Source organism: Liolophura sinensis, chromosome 9 (genome assembly GCF_032854445.1).
Source record: "Liolophura sinensis isolate JHLJ2023 chromosome 9, CUHK_Ljap_v2, whole genome shotgun sequence".
Lineage (NCBI taxonomy): Eukaryota > Metazoa > Mollusca > Polyplacophora > Chitonida > Chitonidae > Liolophura > Liolophura sinensis.
The window spans coordinates 660158-682631 of record NC_088303.1 but is presented as its reverse complement, the minus strand read 5'-3'; the positions used below and the strand labels follow the sequence as shown (position 1 = coordinate 682631).

At 40.9% G+C, this 22474-nt stretch overlaps 1 protein-coding gene across 4 annotated transcripts in view; it reads right to left on the bottom strand.

Moving 5' to 3' along the window:
* Positions 1 to 22474, bottom strand: part of LOC135475400 (solute carrier family 12 member 4-like) — a 120291-nt gene that overhangs the window by 48173 nt on the left and 49644 nt on the right. For all 4 annotated transcript variants that reach the window (XR_010445044.1, XM_064755283.1, XM_064755284.1 and 1 more), the window contains 3 exons: positions 10300 to 10382; positions 9459 to 9572; positions 3185 to 3331 (listed from right to left, as the gene is read on the bottom strand). Coding sequence is in view for 3 of the 4 variants with exons in the window: in XM_064755283.1 (XP_064611353.1) it covers positions 3185 to 3331; positions 9459 to 9572; positions 10300 to 10382 (344 nt within the window). In the remaining variant the exon portion in view is untranslated. The remainder of the gene's footprint in view (positions 1 to 3184; positions 3332 to 9458; positions 9573 to 10299; positions 10383 to 22474) is intronic.

The following is a 22474-nucleotide window of genomic DNA, read 5'->3' as shown; positions in this document are numbered from 1 at the left end:
ACAGAAGTCCTCTACACTGTACAACAATGTCTATACTTACTGTCATACAGTGGATGAACACAGCATAGAAACCCTGAACAATGTACTATAATTACTATACTTACCCAGCAGATGAGCACAGCACAGAAGTCCTCTACACTGAACTACATTGCCTATACTTAATGTCATACAGCAGCTGAGCACAGGGCAGAAGCCCTCAACACTGTACCATATTGTCTATACTTACACAGCAGGAGAATGCAACACAGAAGACATCAACACTGTACTATATTGTCTATACTTACACAGCAGATGAACACAACACAGAAGCCCTCAACACTGTACTGTATTGTCTATACTTACACAGCAGATGAACACAACACAGAAGCCCTCAACACTGTATTATATTGTCCATACTTACACAGCAGATGAACACAACACAGAAGCCCTCAACACTGTACTGTATTGTCTATACTTACACAGTATGAGAACACAACACAGAAGCCCTCAACACTGTACTATATTGTCCATACTTACACAGCAGATGAACACAACACAGAAGCCCTCAACACTGTACTATATTGTCTATACTTACACAGCAGGAGAACACAACACAGAAGACATCAACACTGTACTATATTGTCTATACTTACACAGCAGGAGAACACAAAACAGAAGCCCTCAACACTGTACTGTATTGTCTATACTTACACAGCAGATGAACACAACACAGAAGCCCTCAAAACTGTACTGTATTGTCTATACTTACACAGTATGAGAACACAACACAGAAGCCCTCAACACTGTACTATATTGTCCATACTTACACAGCAGATGAACACAACACAGAAGCCCTCAACACTGTACTATATTGTCTATACTTACACAGCAGATGAACACAACACAGAAGACATCAACACTGTACTATATTGTCCATACTTACACAGCAGATGAACACAACACAGAAGCCCTCAACACTGTACTATATTGTCTATACTTACACAGTATGAGAACACAACACAGAAGCCCTCAAAACTGTACTGTATTGTCTATACTTACACAGTATGAGAACACAACACAGAAGCCCTCAACACTGTACTATATTGTCTATACTTACACAGTATGAGAACACAACACAGAAGCCCTCAAAACTGTACTGTATTGTCTATACTTACCCAGTATGAGAACACAACACAGAAGACATCAACACTGTACTATATTGTCCATACGTACACAGCAGATGAACACAACACAGAAGCCCTCAACACTGTACTATATTGTCTATACTTACACAGCAGGAGAACACAACACAGAAGCCCTCAACACTGTACCATATTGTCTATACTTACACAGCAGGAGAATGCAACACAGAAGACATCAACACTGTACTATATTGTCTATACTTACACAGCAGATGAACACAACACAGAAGCCCTCAACACTGTACTGTATTGTCTATACTTACACAGCAGATGAACACAACACAGAAGCCCTCAACACTGTATTATATTGTCCATACTTACACAGCAGATGAACACAACACAGAAGCCCTCAACACTGTACTGTATTGTCTATACTTACACAGTATGAGAACACAACACAGATGCCCTCAACACTGTACTATATTGTCCATACTTACACAGCAGATGAACACAACACAGAAGCCCTCAACACTGTACTATATTGTCTATACTTACACAGCAGATGAACGCAACACAGAAGACATCAACACTGTACTATATTGTCCATACTTACACAGTATGAGAACACAACACAGAAGCCCTCAACACTGTACTATATTGTCTATACTTACACAGTATGAGAACACAACACAGAAGCCCTCAAAACTGTACTGTATTGTCTATACTTACACAGTATGAGAACACTACACAGAAGCCCTCAACACTGTACTATATTGTCTATACTTACACAGTATGAGAACACAACACAGAAGCCCTCAAAACTGTACTGTATTGTCTATACTTACCCAGTATGAGAACACAACACAGACGACATCAACACTGTACTATATTGTCCATACTTACACAGCAGATGAACACAACACAGAAGCCCTCAACACTGTACTATATTGTCTATACTTACACAGCAGGAGAACACAACACAGAAGCCCTCAACACTGTACTATATTGTCTATACTTACACAGCAGGAGAACACAAAACAGAAGCCCTCAACACTGTACTGTATTGTCTATACTTACACAGCAGATGAACACAACACAGAAGCCCTCAACACTGTACTATATTGTCTATACTTACACAGCAGATGAACACAACACAGAAGCCCTCAACACTGTACTATATTGTCTATACGTACACAGCAGATGAACACAACACAGAAGCCCTCAACACTGTACTATATTGTCTATACTTACACAGCAGGAGAACACAACACAGAAGACATCAACACTGTACTATATTGTCCATACGTACACAGCAGATGAACACAACACAGAAGCCCTCAACACTGTACTATATTGTCTATACTTACACAGCAGGAGAACACAACACAGAAGCCCTCAACACTGTACTGCATTGTCTATACTTACACAGTATGAGAACACAACACAGAAGACATCAACACTGTACTATATTGTCTATACTTACACAGCAGGAGAACACAACACAGAAGCCCTCAACACTGTACTGTATTGTCTATACTTACACAGCAGGAGAACACAACACAGAAGCCCTCAACACTGTACTGTATTGTCTATACTTACACAGCAGGAGAACACAACACAGAAGCCCTCAACACTGTACTGTATTGTCTATACTTACACAGTATGAGAACACAACACAGAAGACATCAACACTGTACTATATTGTCTATACTTACACAGCAGGAGAACGCAACACAGAAGACATCAACACTGTACTATATTGTCCATACGTACACAGCAGATGAACACAACACAGAAGCCCTCAACACTGTACTGTATTATCTATACTTACACAGCAGGAGAACACAACACAGAAGCCCTCAACACTGTACTATATTGTCTATACTTACACAGCAGGAGAACACAACACAGAAGCCCTCAACACTGTACTATATTGTCTATACTTACACAGCAGGAGAACACAACACAGAAGCCCTCAACACTGTACTATATTGTCTATACTTACACAGCAGGAGAACACAACACAGAAGCCCTCAACACTGTACTGTATTGTTTATACTTACTGTCATACAGCAGATGAGCACGATAAAGAAGCTCTCAACAAGACCAGCATTTCCAACTAGCCAGGTAAGACGTATAAACAGGATCACCCCAAAGATGTTCTGAATACATGGTAGGTACACTCCCATCAGCAGGCCCAGTTTGGCACTCTGAAACAGATTTGCATATATATCTATGTAATGTACAGATTTGACATACAAAATTGTAGATCAGGCATATCATTTTTATGATACCACAATACAGAAACAATTTCTAATCAACATGAAACCAAAGTTTCGATGCGCTGTTACTTTTTGCTGAATTTTCAAAAATCGTTTATTACCAAAATTTGTGCAATAAACCTTATACACCCAGGAATACTGAACTGTTAAGATGGCTGTTTCGTTAAAAGCAGGCAGTATACCTAATAAACTGAAACACAGCTGAGTCGTTCTAGTGCTAACTATATGTAAGGAAGTTAAGTTAGTGAGGAGTGTAGATCAGGAATTGATTGTTAATCTCAATGGACTTTAATGCTGTACTCATGCAGGAGTGTTTAGGTGAGGATGAGGATGTTGAGGATGCTAATGTGTGTCAGTCCACATGAGAGATGATAGATGAAGGATAGTTCACAGCCATCAATATAAACTTAATTTTATACCTACTGAACCTGTCTACGTTCTACAAAATGATAACTCAGACCTGCAAGGAATTTGATGCTAATGAAACATTTGGTAATTGATACCTGGATGAGGTCAAACTAATCATGAAATTTCAACTTTGAAAACACATGGATATCTTTCCATTCATGTCCACACTCTTCTTAGAAACTGACATTTACCCCACATGCAATGTATCACTCTCCTGATGATGGCAAAATAAAAGGCTTTTAATGCAGCTTTTGTTTTTCAGAGTTACACTACTCAAGTATTATGTAAAACTTATTAACCATGTAGTGCTAAAAACTAAATGTAATACTGGAACTCCTCATTTCACATATACACTGTAGCTGCTCCTACTAGACCAGAGATGATTGAGATCTGTTCCACACTAAGGAGAACAACAAGTTTATTACATATGGCAACTGATTTGTTTTTTCTGTTTACCACTCGAAGCCTGTTGATTTTTTTTTTTTTGATTGGTGTTTTATGCTGTACTCAAAAATATTTCACTTATACAATGGCAGCCAGCATTATGGTGGGTGAAAACCGGGCACAGCCTGGGGGAAACCCACGACCATCCGCAGGTAGCTGGCAGACCTTCCCACTTACGCCCGGAGAGGAAGCCAGCATGAGCTGGACTTGAACTCACAGCGACCGCATTGGTGAGAGGCTCCTGGGTCATTACACTGCCCTAGCGCGCTAACCGACTGAGCCACGGAGGCCCCTCGAAGACTGTTGAGAATTCCATGATAATTACACTGTGACATAATATTATAAACATCAGTAACTGGAATACAAATAAAACATGATCTTTCTTTGGGAATACAAGCAGACAATATACAAGGAAAATGTAAAGGACATTTAAGCTAAAAAAAACAGTACATTATACAGTGGGTGTATATCATGTGTATTATAACAGCACTGTGTAGGGACGATATTTATTACTAATTAGCATCCACAAATATGAATTTGTTCACAAAAACCAATATGCAATTCCTTCTCTTTCCCTTCATTACACTAATTACCATGCTAATGAGATTACTAAACATTCCATAAAAACAAATTCTGACTTTCTTTTTTATTTTTCAACTTCTCTTTTTTTTTCAAGGCTGCATGCAAATCTTGGGTTTAAAATCTGAAGGCCAAAATCAGTTGCTTGGAAACTGCATTAATGTAAATCGCAAAAGAAATCTCTGGGCTTTACACTGACAGTCACACCCCAGCAAATTCAAGGTCATTTATATCGGTTCTAAAACGGAACAAAGCACATCTGGTGCAAGATGAATGAAGGACGTCAGTGTGTTAACCCATTTGGATCTGCAAAAACATTCATCAGCATTTCTTGAATAGAAATAATCCTGGTAAATAGGTTTTTACTTGTAAGTTCATAGTTGTAGTGACTTTATGGTGATGGCATAATTCAGCATACAAATTTCCCTGCCAGGGACATGTTTGGACTTCAAGCTCCCCTAATTCTCTCATTAGCTGCACAAGACCTTTCTGAATTTCCAGTGGTATCAAATTCAACCCAAAATATTACACCGTATAGAATTAGTGCAGCTCTGAGCACACAAGGGGACCTACATGTAGCAATGACCATTCCTGTACATGCACTAATTACCTCAGAACAGGAACATTTATCACAAGGAATCTGACAGTACTTGACAGACATGTACATAGATTTGTTGACTGTGAGTGATTAACAGGCTCAGTATTGATTTGAATACACATGTGAAACCTACACCAGGGAATCAATTATTTAGAGTTACATAACCCCATATATACATGTACCCATACCTACACATGTACATACTTGTTGATCAAGGACTTCAATAGACAAGCTGCTAATTTAATACCTAAATTGTATTATAAACCCAATTCAGATAGGCTTGCAAGGCAATTCACCAGCAGGCTAGGAACAGTTACATGAACAGAACTATAAGCTGTGTCATTGCTACGATTTCTACTGATCCATGTCCTTGTGTGAAGAAGCACTTAAATCACCACTGCTATATTAAAGCTTGCCTCAGTCTGTATTGGTTATTTATCCACAACACACTCACACTGTAAGGTCAATTAAAGGGACATATTGTAAGGTCAATTAAAGGAACATATTGTAAGGTCAATTAAAGGGACCTCTTGTTAGGTCAATTAAAGGGACCTCTTGTAAGGTCAATTAAAGGGACATACTGTAATGTCAATTAAAGGGACATATTGTAAGGTCAATTAAAGGGACCTCTTGTAAGGTCAATTAAAGGGACATATTGTAAGGACAACTAAAGGGACATGTTGTAAGGTCAGTTAAAGGGACATACTGCACAGTCAATTAAAAGACGTTGTAAGGACAACTAAAGGGACATGTTGTAAGGTCAATTAAAGGGACATATTGCACAGTCAATTAAAGGACGTTGTAAGGACAACTAAAGGGACATGTTGTAAGGTCAGTTAAAGGAGAGTTAAAGGAACATATTCAAATTTTTTGAGCTCGTTCAGCTAAATACAGGAAATGAGTTGCACTTGACTCCTAACTGCACAACTGCACAACGCAACATTTGCTCATGGATCGCAAATGTACTAGCCAAAACAGTATAACAGATTAAAATATGATCTACCTTCCAATCGCCAGTGTTTTATAAAACATTTGTAATTCATGACCATCCGTATGGCAGAACTGACTTTACACATAGAAGACAGGATAAGTAATTATAGCGCCACCTGCTGTGTAGACAACAGGCGTTTGGTGAACTTCAGATGTGGGACATGGCACTCTTTTGTAATATTGCAGCCTGCCATGTCCCACATCTGAAGTTCACCAAACGCCTGTCGTCTACACAACAGGTGGCGCTATAAGGGGAGGTAAATCAGTCAAAAAAGTTAATTCTCTGCCAAGTAATTTATATATAGCTGTAGCAAAGGCCCCATATTTTTGGTTAATTACAGATGCTTCCTTCAACAAAATGTATGCTTAATAAGTAAGCACTCAAGCAAACGTTTTAAGGATGAATTTCTTGCAAAACTAGATTGAGTATAGTTGTGTGACAGTCATATAACTAGAATCTACATAATATTTCTTTGAAACATATATGTAGGATTATTTCATTAATAATTGTATGAACAAGTCTGTCTATTAAGACTGATTTTAAGCTATGAATTAGGCTTTATATCTGAATAACAAAAATCAGTGCTCTAGCTAATGAGTGTTTCAGAACAATTGTAATATTGGAAAATTGTATACAGACACTGATAACCATAATTGTTACAACAATGTTCCCAAAGCAGCTTATCTACAATGCACGCCTATAACCCAGGCCACGTGGGTAATATAGAGGTGAGTTGTAAATTCATGGCTAACGGACAATAAATGCCCAGAGGTTCATCCAGGGCTTACTGGAAAAACAAACAAAAAAAAACAAAAAAAAGAAAATGTTTCTAAATATAGTGACCTGAGCGCATGGATGGGTTTAAGGGAAATCCCAGATAAAACTAAATATTTGATTGACCACTTGAAGTCAGATAATTATCAGTAGTCATCTGGAAGTCTTAACTATATGTACATGACTCGTAGTACATTCTTTTTTGCTGTCGGCAATGCGTCCCTTTAAAGATAGGGCAAGATAGGAAAATAAAGTCATTAAATTAAAAACAAAAAATTTTAGTCAGTATGGTCTGGATACTGTAAAATAAACCCATTCGTAACCAATGCACTTTGAAATCATAAATTTTACTTCCACAGAAACCAAGAAACAGCTGAATAATTGTTACACCCAAATTAAGTTGCCCTGAGTGAAATATCACAGCCTGCCAGCTTCTTGCCCTGTGTCCTAAACCAAGAAGAGCTGAGGTGAAAAGATAATCTGACACTTGGTTTGTACCGCAGTGGTAACCCCAGACAGCTAAGGTGTTCACATTTATAATGTGAACAAGAGACATGGCTTACAGGAGAGAGGCAACAAAGGAGTTCAGAGCTGGCTGACATGAACACATAATGAATGATACCAGGCATGCTTGGGCTGTATTTACTTTCATTTTCTGTTCTCATACAAATCACAGGCTGTACACACATCATACAGAACATGAGGCTGTACACACATCATACAGAACACGAGACTGTACACACATCATACAGAACAAAAGGCTGCACACACACCATACAGAACACGGGGTTGTACACACACCATATAGAACAAGAGGCCGTACACACACCATACAGAACACTTGGCTGTACCCACATCTTACAGAACACAAGGCTGCACGCACACCATACAGAACACAGGGTTGAACACACACCCTACAGAACACAAAGCTGTACACACACCATACAGAACACAAGGCTGTACATACATCTTACAGAACAAAAGGCTGCACACACACCATACATAACATGAGGCTGTACACATATCATACAGAACACAAAGCTGAACATATCATACAGAGCACGAGGCTGTAAACACATCATACGGAACACAAGGTTGTACACACACCATAGAGAACATGAGGCTGTACACACATCATAAGAACACGGGGCTGTACACACCATACAGAACACTGAGACTCTTCACACATTGTACAGAACATGAGGCTGTACACACACCATACAGAACACGAGGCTGTACACACATCATACAGAACACAAGGCTATACACACATCATACAGAACAAGAGGCTGTACACACACCATATGGAACACAAGGTTGTACACACACCACAGAGAACATGAGGCTGTACACACATCATACAGAACATTGAGACTCTTCACACATTGTACAGAACACAAGGCTGTACACACATCATAGAGAACACGAGGCTGTATACACATCATACAGAACACGAGGCTATACACACATCATACAGAACACGAGGTTGTAAACACACCATACAAAACACGAGGCTGTGCACACATCATACAGAACACGAGGCTGTACACACATCATACAGAACACGAGGCTGTACACACATCATACAGAACACGAGGCTGTACACACACCATACAGAACACGAGGCTGTACACACACCATACATAACACGAGGTTATATACACACCATACATAACACGCGGCTGTACACACACCATACAGAACACGAGGCTGTACCCACATCTTACAGAACACAAGGCTGCACACACACCATATATAACACGAGGCTGTACACATATCATACAGAACACAAGGCTGTACACACATCATACAGAACACTACGTTGTACACACATCATACAGAACACTAAGTTGTACACACATCATACAGAACACAAGGTTGTACGCACACCATACAGAGCATGAGGCTGTACACACATCGTACACAACACGAGGCTATACACACATCATACAGAACACGATGCTGCACACACATCATACCGAACACGAGGATGTACAGATATCACAATTAAAGTGAGACATCCACATAGCCTAATTCTTTTAATTTTTGGGACAGATATTAGCGGTGCTGAAAGCAGAATATTATATTTTTCCCAGCTTTTTGGAAAAGTAAAGATATGAGTATGTTGTTCATTAGATGGTCCAACCATGTGTGAAAAATGAAACTAAATGTATATTTGCTAAAATTGCAGACCGGGTATCCCAAAAACTAAAGTAATCAGATAGGTGACCGGTTGTCTTCACACCTCTCACAGGTCTTACCTGGGGCTTCTTAGCACTGTTCTCTACATCGTTAGGATCGGGTGTTATCCCAGCCTGGTATTTGCCTATGGTGGCCAGAATCTGAGATATCTTCCCCCGTTCTGACAGATCTTCCTATGATAAGGTGAAAGAAACAGAAGAAAAAATAGCAAGAATAGAATATCTAAAGTATTTTCATTTACCACTGTTTTCAGGAAATATGTATTTTATCATTATCAAATTCCACTGTACCAATATACCACAAAACAAAGAAGTGTTTAAAATTTTCAGAAAAATATGCCAACTATTAAAATTTCTGTAAAGTAAAAATGTATCACACGAGTAGCACTGACAAGCGATACAACAGATACAACATTCTTTCCTTTAATAACCAATGCACTTGATCTTTCATTTAATAATCAAATCACTTGATCCACAAGCAGTCAAGGTCAGACAAGCTGAGTTTTCACAAGTCTTCTGACAAAACCTCTTTCATGTCCGTGCCCTGACATGGCTAATTTTGCCCACTAACATCTTCAATATGATGGCAGAATGTCCTGCTCTACAGATTGAACTACTACTCACATACATGTGCTGGAAATTATTTATTTGTCTATCTGAATTATTCTTGTGTATTTTTGGTAACAAATGGCCAAATTATTTCTCACAATTTGTTTTGGCGATTTTCACCACAGAGAAAATGTACATGTAGTCTGGTAAAAAGTCGTTTTACAGGTGCATATATTGAAATAGGTTGACTTTATCACCCATTCATGTACATCCTGTATTGTGAGAGTCACACAGGCACATATGGGTAAATGTGTACTACTGCAACCTTTGCTAACAACAGTGTTTTTGTTACCTCATACAGTGCCATCTGGCCATAGTTAGCCTGTTCCTCTGCACCTGCCAACGGGATATTCTCACGATTTTTTGTATCTTCACCTAAAATGACAAAAGGAGATGAAAATGTATACATCAGTGGTAATACTACATGTATCTACTTCCAACAGCAATGTACACTATAAAGTTGTATGCTACTTCATACACTTTTCTGAAGTGCCAGATATGGATGTTTTCAGACAAAAAAACGTGTGGTCTGCAGGTCATACAAATATATACTCCTGTAAGTTTTATGCAGATATTAGGAAAGATGGTGTCTGGAATGCTGATTAAGCTGTGGTATGAAAGATGGTGTCTGAAATGCTGATTATACTGTGGTATGAAAGATGGTGTCTGGAATGCTGATTAAGTTGTGGTATGAAACATGGTGTCTGGAATGTTGATTAAGCTGTGGTATGAGCGATGGTTTCTGAAATGCTGATTAAGCCGTGGTATGAAAGATGGTGTCTGAAATGCTGATTATACTGTGGTATGAAAGATGGTGTCTGGAATGCTGATTAAGTTGTGGTATGAAAGATGGTGTCTGGAATGCTGATTAAGCTGTGGTATGAAAGATGGTGTCTGGAATGTTGATTATGCTGTGGTATGAAAGATGGTGTCTGAAATGCTGATTAAGCTGTGGTATGAAAGATGGTGTCTGGAATGCTGATTAAGTTGTGGTATGAAAGATGGTGTCTGGAATGCTGATTAAGCTGTGGTATGAAAGATGGTGTCTGGAATGCTGATTAAGTTGTGGTATGAAAGATGGTGTCTGGAATGCTAATTATGCTGTGGTATGAAAGATGATTTCTGAAATGCTCATTAAGCTGTGGTATGAAAGATGGTTTCTGGAATGCTGATTAAGCTGTTGTATGAAAGATGGTGTCTGAAATGCTGATTAAGCTGTGGTATGAAAGATGGTGTCTGAAATGCTGATTAAGCTGTGGTGTGAAAGATGGTGTCTGAAATGCTGATTAAGCTGTGGTATGAAAGATGGTTTCTGGAATGCTGATTAAGTTGTAGTATGAAAGATGGTGTCTGGAATGTTGATTATGCTGTGGTGTGAAAGATGGTGTCTGAAATGCTGATTAAGCTGTGGTATGAAAGATGGTGTCTGAAATGCTGATTAAGCTGTGGTATGAAAGATGGTGTCTGGAATGCTGATTAAGTTGTGGTATGAAAGATGGTGTCTGGAATGCTGATTAAGCTGTGGTATGAAAGATGGTGTCTGGAATGCTGATTAAGTTATGGTATGAAAGATGGTGTCTGGAATGTTGATTAAGCTGTGGTATGAAAGATGGTGTCTGGAATGCTGATTAAGTTGTGGTATGAAAGATGGTGTCTGGAATGCTGATTAAGCTGTGGTATGAAAGATGGTGTCTGGAATGCTGATTAAGTTATGGTATGAAAGATGGTGTCTGGAATGCTGATTAAGTTGTGGTATGAAAGATGGTGTCTGGAATGCTGATTAAGTTGTAGTATGAAAGATGGTGTCTGGAATGTTGATTATGCTGTGGTATGAAAGATGGTGTCTGAAATGCTGATTAAGCTGTGGTATGAAAGATGGTGTCTGGAATGCTGATTAAGTTGTGGTATGAAAGATGGTGTCTGGAATGCTGATTAAGCTGTGGTATGAAAGATGGTGCCTGGAATGCTGATTAAGTTGTGGTGTGAAAGATGGTGTCTGGAATGCTGATTAAGCTGTGGTATGAAAGATGGTGTCTGGAATGCTGATTAAGTTGTAGTATGAAAGATGGTGTCTGGAATGTTGATTATGCTGTGGTGTGAAAGATGGTGTCTGAAATGCTGATTAAGCTGTGGTATGAAAGATGGTGTCTGGAATGTTGATTATACTGTGGTATGAAAGATGGTGTCTGGAATGTTGATTATGCTGTGGTATGAAAGATGGTGTCTGAAATGCTGATTAAGCTGTGGTATGAAAGATGGTGTCTGAAATGCTGATTAAGCTGTGGTATGAAAGATGGTTTCTGGAATGCTGATTAAGTTGTGGTATGAAAGATGGTGTCTGGAATGCTGATTAAGTTGTGGTGTGAAAGATGGTGTCTGGAATGCTGATTAAGATGTGGTATGAAAGATGGTGTCTGGAATGTTGATTAAGCTGTGGCATGAAAGATGGTTTCTGAAATGCTGATCATGCTTAAAAGAGCACACAACAGAGGATGGATAAACCAAGACATTGTAAGTGCTATACTCCGATGAGCATGCACCAGCATCAGTAGCCATGGATCAGCATCTGCTAACATTAACAGTGCATGCAGTCACCAGTCGTTGATGGAGGAGTGCTCAAAACTCCCAAATAAACTGGTTCTATTAACACAACATTACAACAACAACGTGTATTTGTAAGAATGTCAACAATACACCAAGAACCAACAAATCACAAATCTGAAATTTCTTGTTACACAAACACACTTGTATTTGTGAGACTAAGAAGTATAAATGGAAAAAAGTTGGACAAATCCAGCCCTGGCTGGTTTGACTGCAGGCCTTATTAAGTCAGGAGGTTTGGTTTGATCGCCATTCAACCATATATGACCCATGCAGAAGTGAACTTATAATTATGCATGTGTTGGAAATGTTTTAGGTTACAAAGAGAAATACTTTCATCCGCATCTGGCATTTCACCAGCAGTCTGACATGTTTGTACCAAGAAAAATGATTGTACAGTCTGACATGTTTATACCAAGAGGAATGGTTGTACAGTCTGACATGTTTATACCAAGAGGAATGATTGTACAGTCTGACATGTTTATACCAAGAGGAATGGTTGTACAGTCTGACATGTTTGTACCAAGAGGAATGATTGTACAGTCTGACATGTTTATACCAAGAGGAATGGTTGTACAGTCTGACATGTTTGTACCAAGAGGAATGGTTGTACAGTCTGACATGTTTATACCAAGAGGAATGGTTGTACAGTCTGACATATTTATACCAAGAGGAATGGTTCTGCAATCTGACATGTTTATACCAAGAGGAATGGTTGCAGAGTCTGAACAGAGAGACTGTACAACCACTCCTCTTGCTACAAACATGCCACACTGTAGAACCATTCTTCTTGGTATAAACATGTCAGACTCTACAACCATTCCTCTTGGTACAAACATGTCACACTGCACAACCATTCCTCTTGGTATAAACATGTCAGATTGTACAACCATTCCTCTTGGTACAAACATGTCAGTCTGTACAACCGTTCCTCTTGGCACACACATGTCAGACTGTACAACCATTCCTCTTGGTATAAACATGTCAGTCTGTACAACCATTCCACTTGGTATAAACATGTCAGACTGGACAACCATTCCTCTTGGTATAAACATGTCAGACTGTACAACCATTCCTCTTGGTATAAACATGTCAGACTGTACAACCATTCCACTTGGTATAAACATGTCAGACTGTACAACCATTCCTCTTGGTTGCAGACTGAAAACTTATTTTAGAAATTATGCATTCTATGTTAAGCTGATGAATCACACCTGCCAAGAAAACTCCTAAATAACATGGGTAGCAGAATAAAAATATTCAATGCTATGTAGTAAAGAGGTTTAATGTACATGACTTTGGCCTCTCCTACTGAAAAAGCCATCAGAATTTGTAATACATTAAGAAATACAAAAACGAAAAAAATTAAAATGTTATTAACTGGAATCTCAAATGGTCAATATCCCTTAAACCTTTTTGATGGCTTCAATAATGCCCTGGATCAGGCCCTGATGTATACTTTTATAAGCTATTTACAATGTACTCCGGTAACCATGCTTTCCAATTTTGGTCACCAAATGCTATCAGGTGAAGCAAGACAAACATGGGACAAAAAGTTAACTTAATGAATGAGACAAGAACTGCTTATGGTATTTGTACATACACATCACACTTGCAAATCTTGCCCCAGAAATCAAGGACGTTTCCAGACTATATGTACATGTATGACTATGTCAGGCTGTAATAAGAGTAAGGGTATCCCACCAATATTGCCCTGTTATATACATGTACATGTATCACTATGTCAGGCTGTATTAAAGAGTTAGGGTATCCCCACCAATTTGCCCTGTTATATACATGTACATGTATCACTATGTCAGGCTGTAATAAAGAGTTAGGGTATCCCCACCAATTTGCCCTGTTATATACATGTACATGTATCACTATGTCAGGCTGTAATAAAGAGTTAGGGTATCCCCACCAATTTGCCCTGTTATATACATGTACATGTATCACTATGTCAGGCTGTAATAAGAGTTAGGGTATCCCCACCAATTTGCCCTGTTGTATACATGTACATGTAGCACCTATCCCTAGATCAGTTGATTCGCTCACTGTAGTTCCTATAATACAGGGGAAGATATCCCTCATTACCACTGTGTACAATTTCCCTCACACTAGCAGAATAACGCACATCACTCACACTCCACCAGCACAATAATGCACACAACTCACACTCCACCAGCACAATAACGCACATCCCCCACACTCCACCAGCAGAATAACACACATCACTCACACTCCACCAGCACAATAACGCACATCCCTCACACTCCACCAGCACAATAACGCACATCCCTCACCCTCATACTCCACCAGCACAATAACACACATCACTCACACTCCACCAGCACAATAACGCACATCCCTCACCCTCACACTCCACTAGCAGAATAATGCACATCCCTCACACTCCACCAGCAGAATAACACACATCACTCACACTCCACTAGCAGAATAACGCACATCCCTCACACTCCACCAGCAGAATAACACACATCCCTCACCTTCACACTCCACTAGCAGAATAACGCATATCCCTCACACTCCACCAGCAGGATAACGCACATCCCTCACACTCCACCAGCAGGATAACGCACATCCCTCACCCTCACACTCCACCAGCAGAATAACGCATATCCCTCACACTCCACTAGCAGAATAACGCACATCCCTCACACTCCACCAGCATAATAACGCACATCCATCACACTCCACTAGCAGAATAACGCATATCCCTCACACTCCACCATCATAATAACGCCCATCCCTCACATTTCACTAGCAGAATAACGCACATCCCTCACACTCTACCAGCAGAATAACGCACATCCCTCACATTCCACCAGCACAATAACGCCCATCCCTCACATTTCACTAGCAGAATAACGCACATCCCTCACCCTCACACTCCACTAGCAGAATAACGCACATCCCCCACACTCCACCAGCAGAATAACACACATCACTCACACTCCACTAGCACAATAACGCACATCCCCCACACTCAACCAGCAGAATAACGCACATCCCTCACATTTCACTAGCAGAATAACGCACATCCCTCACCCTCACACTCCACTAGCAGAATAACGCACATCCCCCACACTCCACCAGCAGAATAACACACATCACTCACACTCCACTAGCACAATAACGCACATCCCCCACACTCTACCAACAGAATAACGCACATCCCTCACATTTCACTAGCAGAATAATGCACATCCCGCACACTCTACCAGCAGAATAACGCACATCCCTCACATTTCACTAGCAGAATAACGCACATCCCTCACACTCCACTAGCAGAATAACGCACATCCCTCACATTTCACTAGCAGAATAATGCACATCCCGCACACTCCACCAGCAGAATAACGCACATCCCTCACACTCCACTAGCAGAATAACGCACATCCCCCACAATCCACTAGCAGAATAACGCACATCCCCCACAATCCACTAGCAGAATAACGCACATCCCTCACACTCCACCAGCACAATAACGCACATCCCTCACACTCCACCATCATAATAACGCCCATCCCTCACATTTCACTAGCAGAATAACGCACATCCCCCACACTCCACCATCATAATAACGCCCATCCCTCACATTTCACTAGCAGAATAACGCACATCCCGCACACTCCACCAACAGAATAACGCACATCCCTCACATTCCACCAGCACAATAACGCACATCCCTCACCCTCACACTCCACTAGCAGAATAATGCACATCCCTCACACTCCACTAGCAGAATAACGCACATCCCCCACAATCCACTAGCAGAATAACGCACATCCCTCACACTCCACCAGCACAATAACGCACATCCCTCACACTCCACCATCATAATAACGCCCATCCCTCACATTTCACTAGCAGAATAACGCACATCCCCCACACTCCACCATCATAATAACGCCCATCCCTCACATTTCACTAGCAGAATAACGCACATCCCGCACACTCCACCAGCAGAATAACGCACATCCCTCACATTCCACCAGCACAATAACGCACATCCCTCACCCTCACACTCCACTAGCAGAATAACGCACATCCCTCACACTCTACCAGCAGAATAACGCACATCCCCCACACTCCACCAGCAGAATAACGCACATCCCTCACATTTCACTAGCAGAATAACGCACATCCCTCACACTCCACTAGGAGAATAATGCACATCCTTCACACTCCACTAGCAGTATAACGCACATCCCGCACACTCTACCAGCAGAATAACGCACATCCCTCACATTTCACTAGCAGAATAACGCACATCCCTCACACTCCACTAGGAGAATAATGCACATCCTTCACACTCCACTAGCAGAATAATGCACATCCTTCACACTCCACTAGCAGTATAACGCACATCCCGCACACTCTACCAGCAGAATAACGCACATCCCGCACAATCCACTAGCAGAATAACGCACATCCCCCACATTCCACTAGGAGAATAATGCACACCACTCACACTCCACTAGCAGAATAATGCACATCCCTCACACTCCACTAGCAGAATAACGCACATCCTTCACACTCCACTAGCAGAATAACGCACATCCATCACACTCCACTAACAGAATAACGCACATCCCTCACACTCCACTAGGAAAATAATGCACATCCCTCACACTCCACCAGCAGAATAACGCCCATCCCTCACATTTCACTAGCAGAATAACGCACATCCCGCACACTCTACCAGCAGAATAACGCACATCCCTCACATTTCACTAGCAGAATAACGCACATCCCCCACATTCCACTAGGAGAATAATGCACACCACTCACACTCCACTAGCAGAATAACGCACATCCCTCACACTCCACTAACAGAATAACGCACATCCCTCACATTTCACTAGGAGAATAATGCACACCACTCACACTCCACCAGCAGAATAATGCACATCCCTCGCACTCCACTAGCAGAATAACGCACATCCCTCACATTTCACTATCAGAATAACACACATCCCTCACACTCTACCAGCAGAATAACGCACATCCCTCACATTTCACTTGCAGAATAATGCACATCCCTCACAATCCACTAGCAGAATAACGCACATCCCCCACACTCCACCAGCAGAATAACACACATCACTCACACTCCACCAGCAGAATAACGCACATCCCTCACACTCCACTAGGAGAATAATGCACACCACTCACACTCCACTAGCAGAATAACGCACATCCCTCACTCAACTAGCAGAATAACGCACATCCCTCACCCTCACACTCCACTAGCAGAATAACGCACATCCCCCACACTCCACCAGCACAATAACGCACATTCCCCACACTCCACCAGCACAATAACACACATCCCTCACACTCCACCAGCACAATAACGCACATCCCCCACACTCCACCAGCACAATAACGCACATCCCCCACACTCCACCAGCACAATAACGCACATCCCTCACCCTCACACTCCACTAGCAGAATAACGTACATCCCTCACACTCCACCAGCATAATAATGCACATCCCCCACACTCCACCAGCACAATAACGCACATCCCCCACACTCCACCAGCACAATAATGCACATCCCCCACACTCCACCAGCACAATAACGCACATCCCTCACACTCCACCAGCAGAATAACGCACATCCCCCACACTCCACCAGCACAATAACACACATCCCCCACACTCCACCAGCACAATAACGCACATTCCCCACACTCCACCAGCAGAATAACACACATCACTCACACTCCACCAGCAGAATAACGCATATCCCTCACACTCACACTCCACTAGCACAATAATGCACACACTCAACGAAACAAAAACAGCTGATTACAGTGGAGTCTCACATTACTACACGGTTTTCGTTCAAGAAATGATTATGCGGCGAGATGGGATAACTATTTTATCAACACACTCAAAATCTTACTTTTACCACATATAAATTTCATATATTTCATATACAATATGCATTGTTTTATTTGATTTGTGTTTTGTGCTGTACTCAAGGACTTTTCCCTAATGCAATGGCAGCCAGCATCATGGATGCCTGAAGGAAATCCACAACCAACATCAGGTTGCTCACAGACTTTCCCATGTCTGAATGAAGAGGAAACCAGCATGAGCTGGACTTGTACTCAGAATGACTGCACCGGTGAGAGGTTCGGGAGTCATTGTGCTCAACTAGCACTCTCACCACTCGGCCATCCAGGCACCACACATGTATTTTACATATCTACAAGTGACATGTATTTTACACATCTACAAGTGACATGTATTTTACTTATCTACAAGTGACATGTATTTTACACATCTACAAGTGACATGTATTTTACATATCTACAAGTGACATGTATTTTACACATCTACAAGTGACATTATATTATGTAGAACATTTTGCTAGGTCAACTTGGTTCTAGGTTATGCTGCCTGCTACTGAACCAAATGCCAAGGTAGATAACTGTACATCAGTACTTCTCACACGAGGAATGTGTTTACTTGTAACCACTTTGGGCCCAGACACCTGACACTTCACTACAAAGGAGACTCTTCAGCTATAAAGGAGAAGCAGGTAACAGTTTGACAGGTAACCTACAAGATGGACCTGCAGATTCCAGGACAGTTCTGTTAAGAATAACCCATGAGGTACATGTACCTGATTAGTACATAGCTACATATACATACATGTATAATCAATACAGTTGTTAATAACGACGACAATTTATTTATTTATTTGTTTGGTGTTTCACACCGAAGTAAAGAATATATCACTTGTACAACAGTGGCCAGCATTATGGTGGGAGGAAACTGGGCAGAGCCTAGAGAGCCCACACCCATCCCCAGGTTGCTGAAAGACCTTCCAATATGTGGATGGAGAGGCACAGTGACGATAATAACCATGTAAACAGCGTTAAATTTCAGCATATGATCACATTCCCTGTACCCAACATTGCATTCTACTCAACATGCATTCCATGTACCCAACATTGCATTCTACTGAATACACATTCCCTGTACCCAACATTGCATTCTACTGAATACACATTCCCTGTACCCAACATTGCATTCTACTGAACACGCACTCCCTGTACCCAACATTGCATTCTACTAAACACGCACTCCTTGTACCCAACATTGCATTCTGCTGAACACGCACTCCCTGTACCCAACATTACATTCTACGGAACACGCACTCCTTGTACCCAACATTGCATTCTACTGAACACGCACTCCCTGTACCCGACATTGCATTCTAATGAACACGTATTCCCTGTACCCGACATTGCATTCTAATGAACACGCATTCCCTGTACCCAACATTGCATTCTACTGAACACACATTCCATGTACCCGACATTGCACTCTACAGAACACACATTCCCTGTACCCGACATTGCACTCTACTGAACACACATTCCATGTAAACAACATTGCATTCTACTGAACACACATTCCATGTACCCAACACTGTATTCTACTGAACACACATTCCCATCAGACTCTGTTATCTACCAATAGAACGTCTGACAAGCTGGCCAATAAAAAAACTGTCGCAGACCATTAAGAACACTGGTGTTTTTCTCATGTGTAAGCACACATGTATTTGACTGAGAAGATCTAGCCTTAACCCTGGGTTTTCCCTTGCCTCTGTGCTAGCTAAAGGTTGTCAAGGGGTTTGGTGCCCATCGAAACAGTCTTCTAAATCACTCCCAAGTCTTCTACAGATTTACATCACCCTGGGGTGTCTTATAAACAGCTTTTCTCCTCAGTTTACATCTTACTTCATGTACAAGTTTACTTTTCAGAATAGACTGAGCTTTCACCAGCTGCATGTCATGTACATCTATGTTATCAGGGTATGTGTCAACTGGGTGAGTGTAAGCACTGGTTCTCGTTCAGCTCAGGTAAACATACAGCTTGGACCTCACAGAAATAATATAAGCTCAAGATGTCAAGTGTAAAAGTTTTCTGGAATTCTGATGAAGTAAAAAATTGTCCGTTTTCTCCATAATAAAACTGACAGTGCATTTCACTCTGTCTGCTTCAGTACTCAATTCAGCACACTCTGTACTTAAAAACACAGGTCTTCAGCATGTACTCAAATATCAATTCATAAATGTTATACATGTCTGTCAGTTTATGTTCTTGATCCAAACTGTCATTAATGTTGAAGTCTGAGGATTTCTTGATGTCTTGTTGCACGCGTAGTAGTTTTCAGTAGTTTTGCCAGTTTGACAGCTCGATCACACGTCTTAAAATATAGTCATTTTTAATAAGCATGCTGGAACTACTCCAAAAGCAATACATGTACCACTACTGAAAAACTGATCAATGTCCAAAAACTGGATAAAAATAGGGATCATTTTGTTGAAAATGGGAAAAACAAACAAATATTCGAACCTGATCAGAAACATATCATAGTGAACCCTGTTAACTGCTCCATGATCGACTGACTGCTTCAATATATATATATATATATATATATACACTCACTCACTAGTGGGCTTCCCCCGGGCTGTTCCCGGTTTCCACCCACCATAATGGCTGGCCGACGTGTATAGGTGAAATATTCTTGAGTATGGGGTAAAACACCAATCAAATAAATTAAATAAACTCACTCACTCACACACACACACGCACGCACGCACGCGCGCATGCACATACATATACACACACACATGCACATGCAATATAAAAAACCAATGACAATGAACTGAGAGTCAATACCTTGTAACAACAATGTAGATACAAATAGGTACAAATCATGGTACATGTATACTCTACACTGTAGGCTTCCACGTAAAAAAGGCCACAAATCATGGTACATGTACACTTTATACTGTAGGGCTCCCACGTATAAAAGGCCACAAATCATGGCCCCATGTACACTCTACACTGTAGGCTTCCACGTATAAAGTCCACAAATCATGGTACATGTCCCACTCTACACTGTAGGCTTCCATGTATAAAAGGCCACAAATCATGGCCCATGTATACTCTACACTGTAGGCTTCCACGTAAAAAAGGCCACAAATCATGGTACATGTACACTTTATACTGTAGGCTCCCACGTATAAAAGGCCACAAATCATGGCCCATGTACACTCTACACTGTAGGCTTCTATGTATAAAAGGCCACAAATCATGGTACAAGTACACTCTACACTGTAGACTTCAATCTATAAAAACCTAGAAATTCATGGCCCATGTACACTCTACACTGTAGGCTTCTATGTATAAAAGCCCACAAATCATGGTACAAGTACACTCTACACTGTAGACTTCAATGTATAAAAACCTAGAAATCATGGCCCATGTACACTCTACACTGTAGGCTTCTATGTATAAAAGGCCACAAATCATGGTACATGTACACTCTACACTGTAGACTTCAATGTATAAAAAGCTAGAAATCACGGTACATTTCAACTCTACTATGTAGGCTTCCATGTATAAAAGGCCACAAATCAAGGTACATGTACATCCTATACTCTAGGCTTCAATGTATAAAAAGCTAGAAATCACGGTACATATACACTCTACACTGTAGGCTTCCATGAAAAAAAGGCCACAAATCATGGCCCACGTAAATTCTATGCAGTAGGCTTCAATGTACAATTGGCTACAAATCATGGCCCATGCACATTCTATACTGTGGGCTTCAATGTATAAACGGCCACAAATCAAGGTACATATACATCCTACATTGTAGACTTCAATGTATAAACAGCCACAAATCAAGGTACATGTACATTCTATACTGTAGGCTTCCATGCGAAAGGCCACAAATCAGGATAAAAACATGATGAGCATACAGTGATCCAGCCATGGTTGACCAGGTGACCCGCAAAGCAGCTG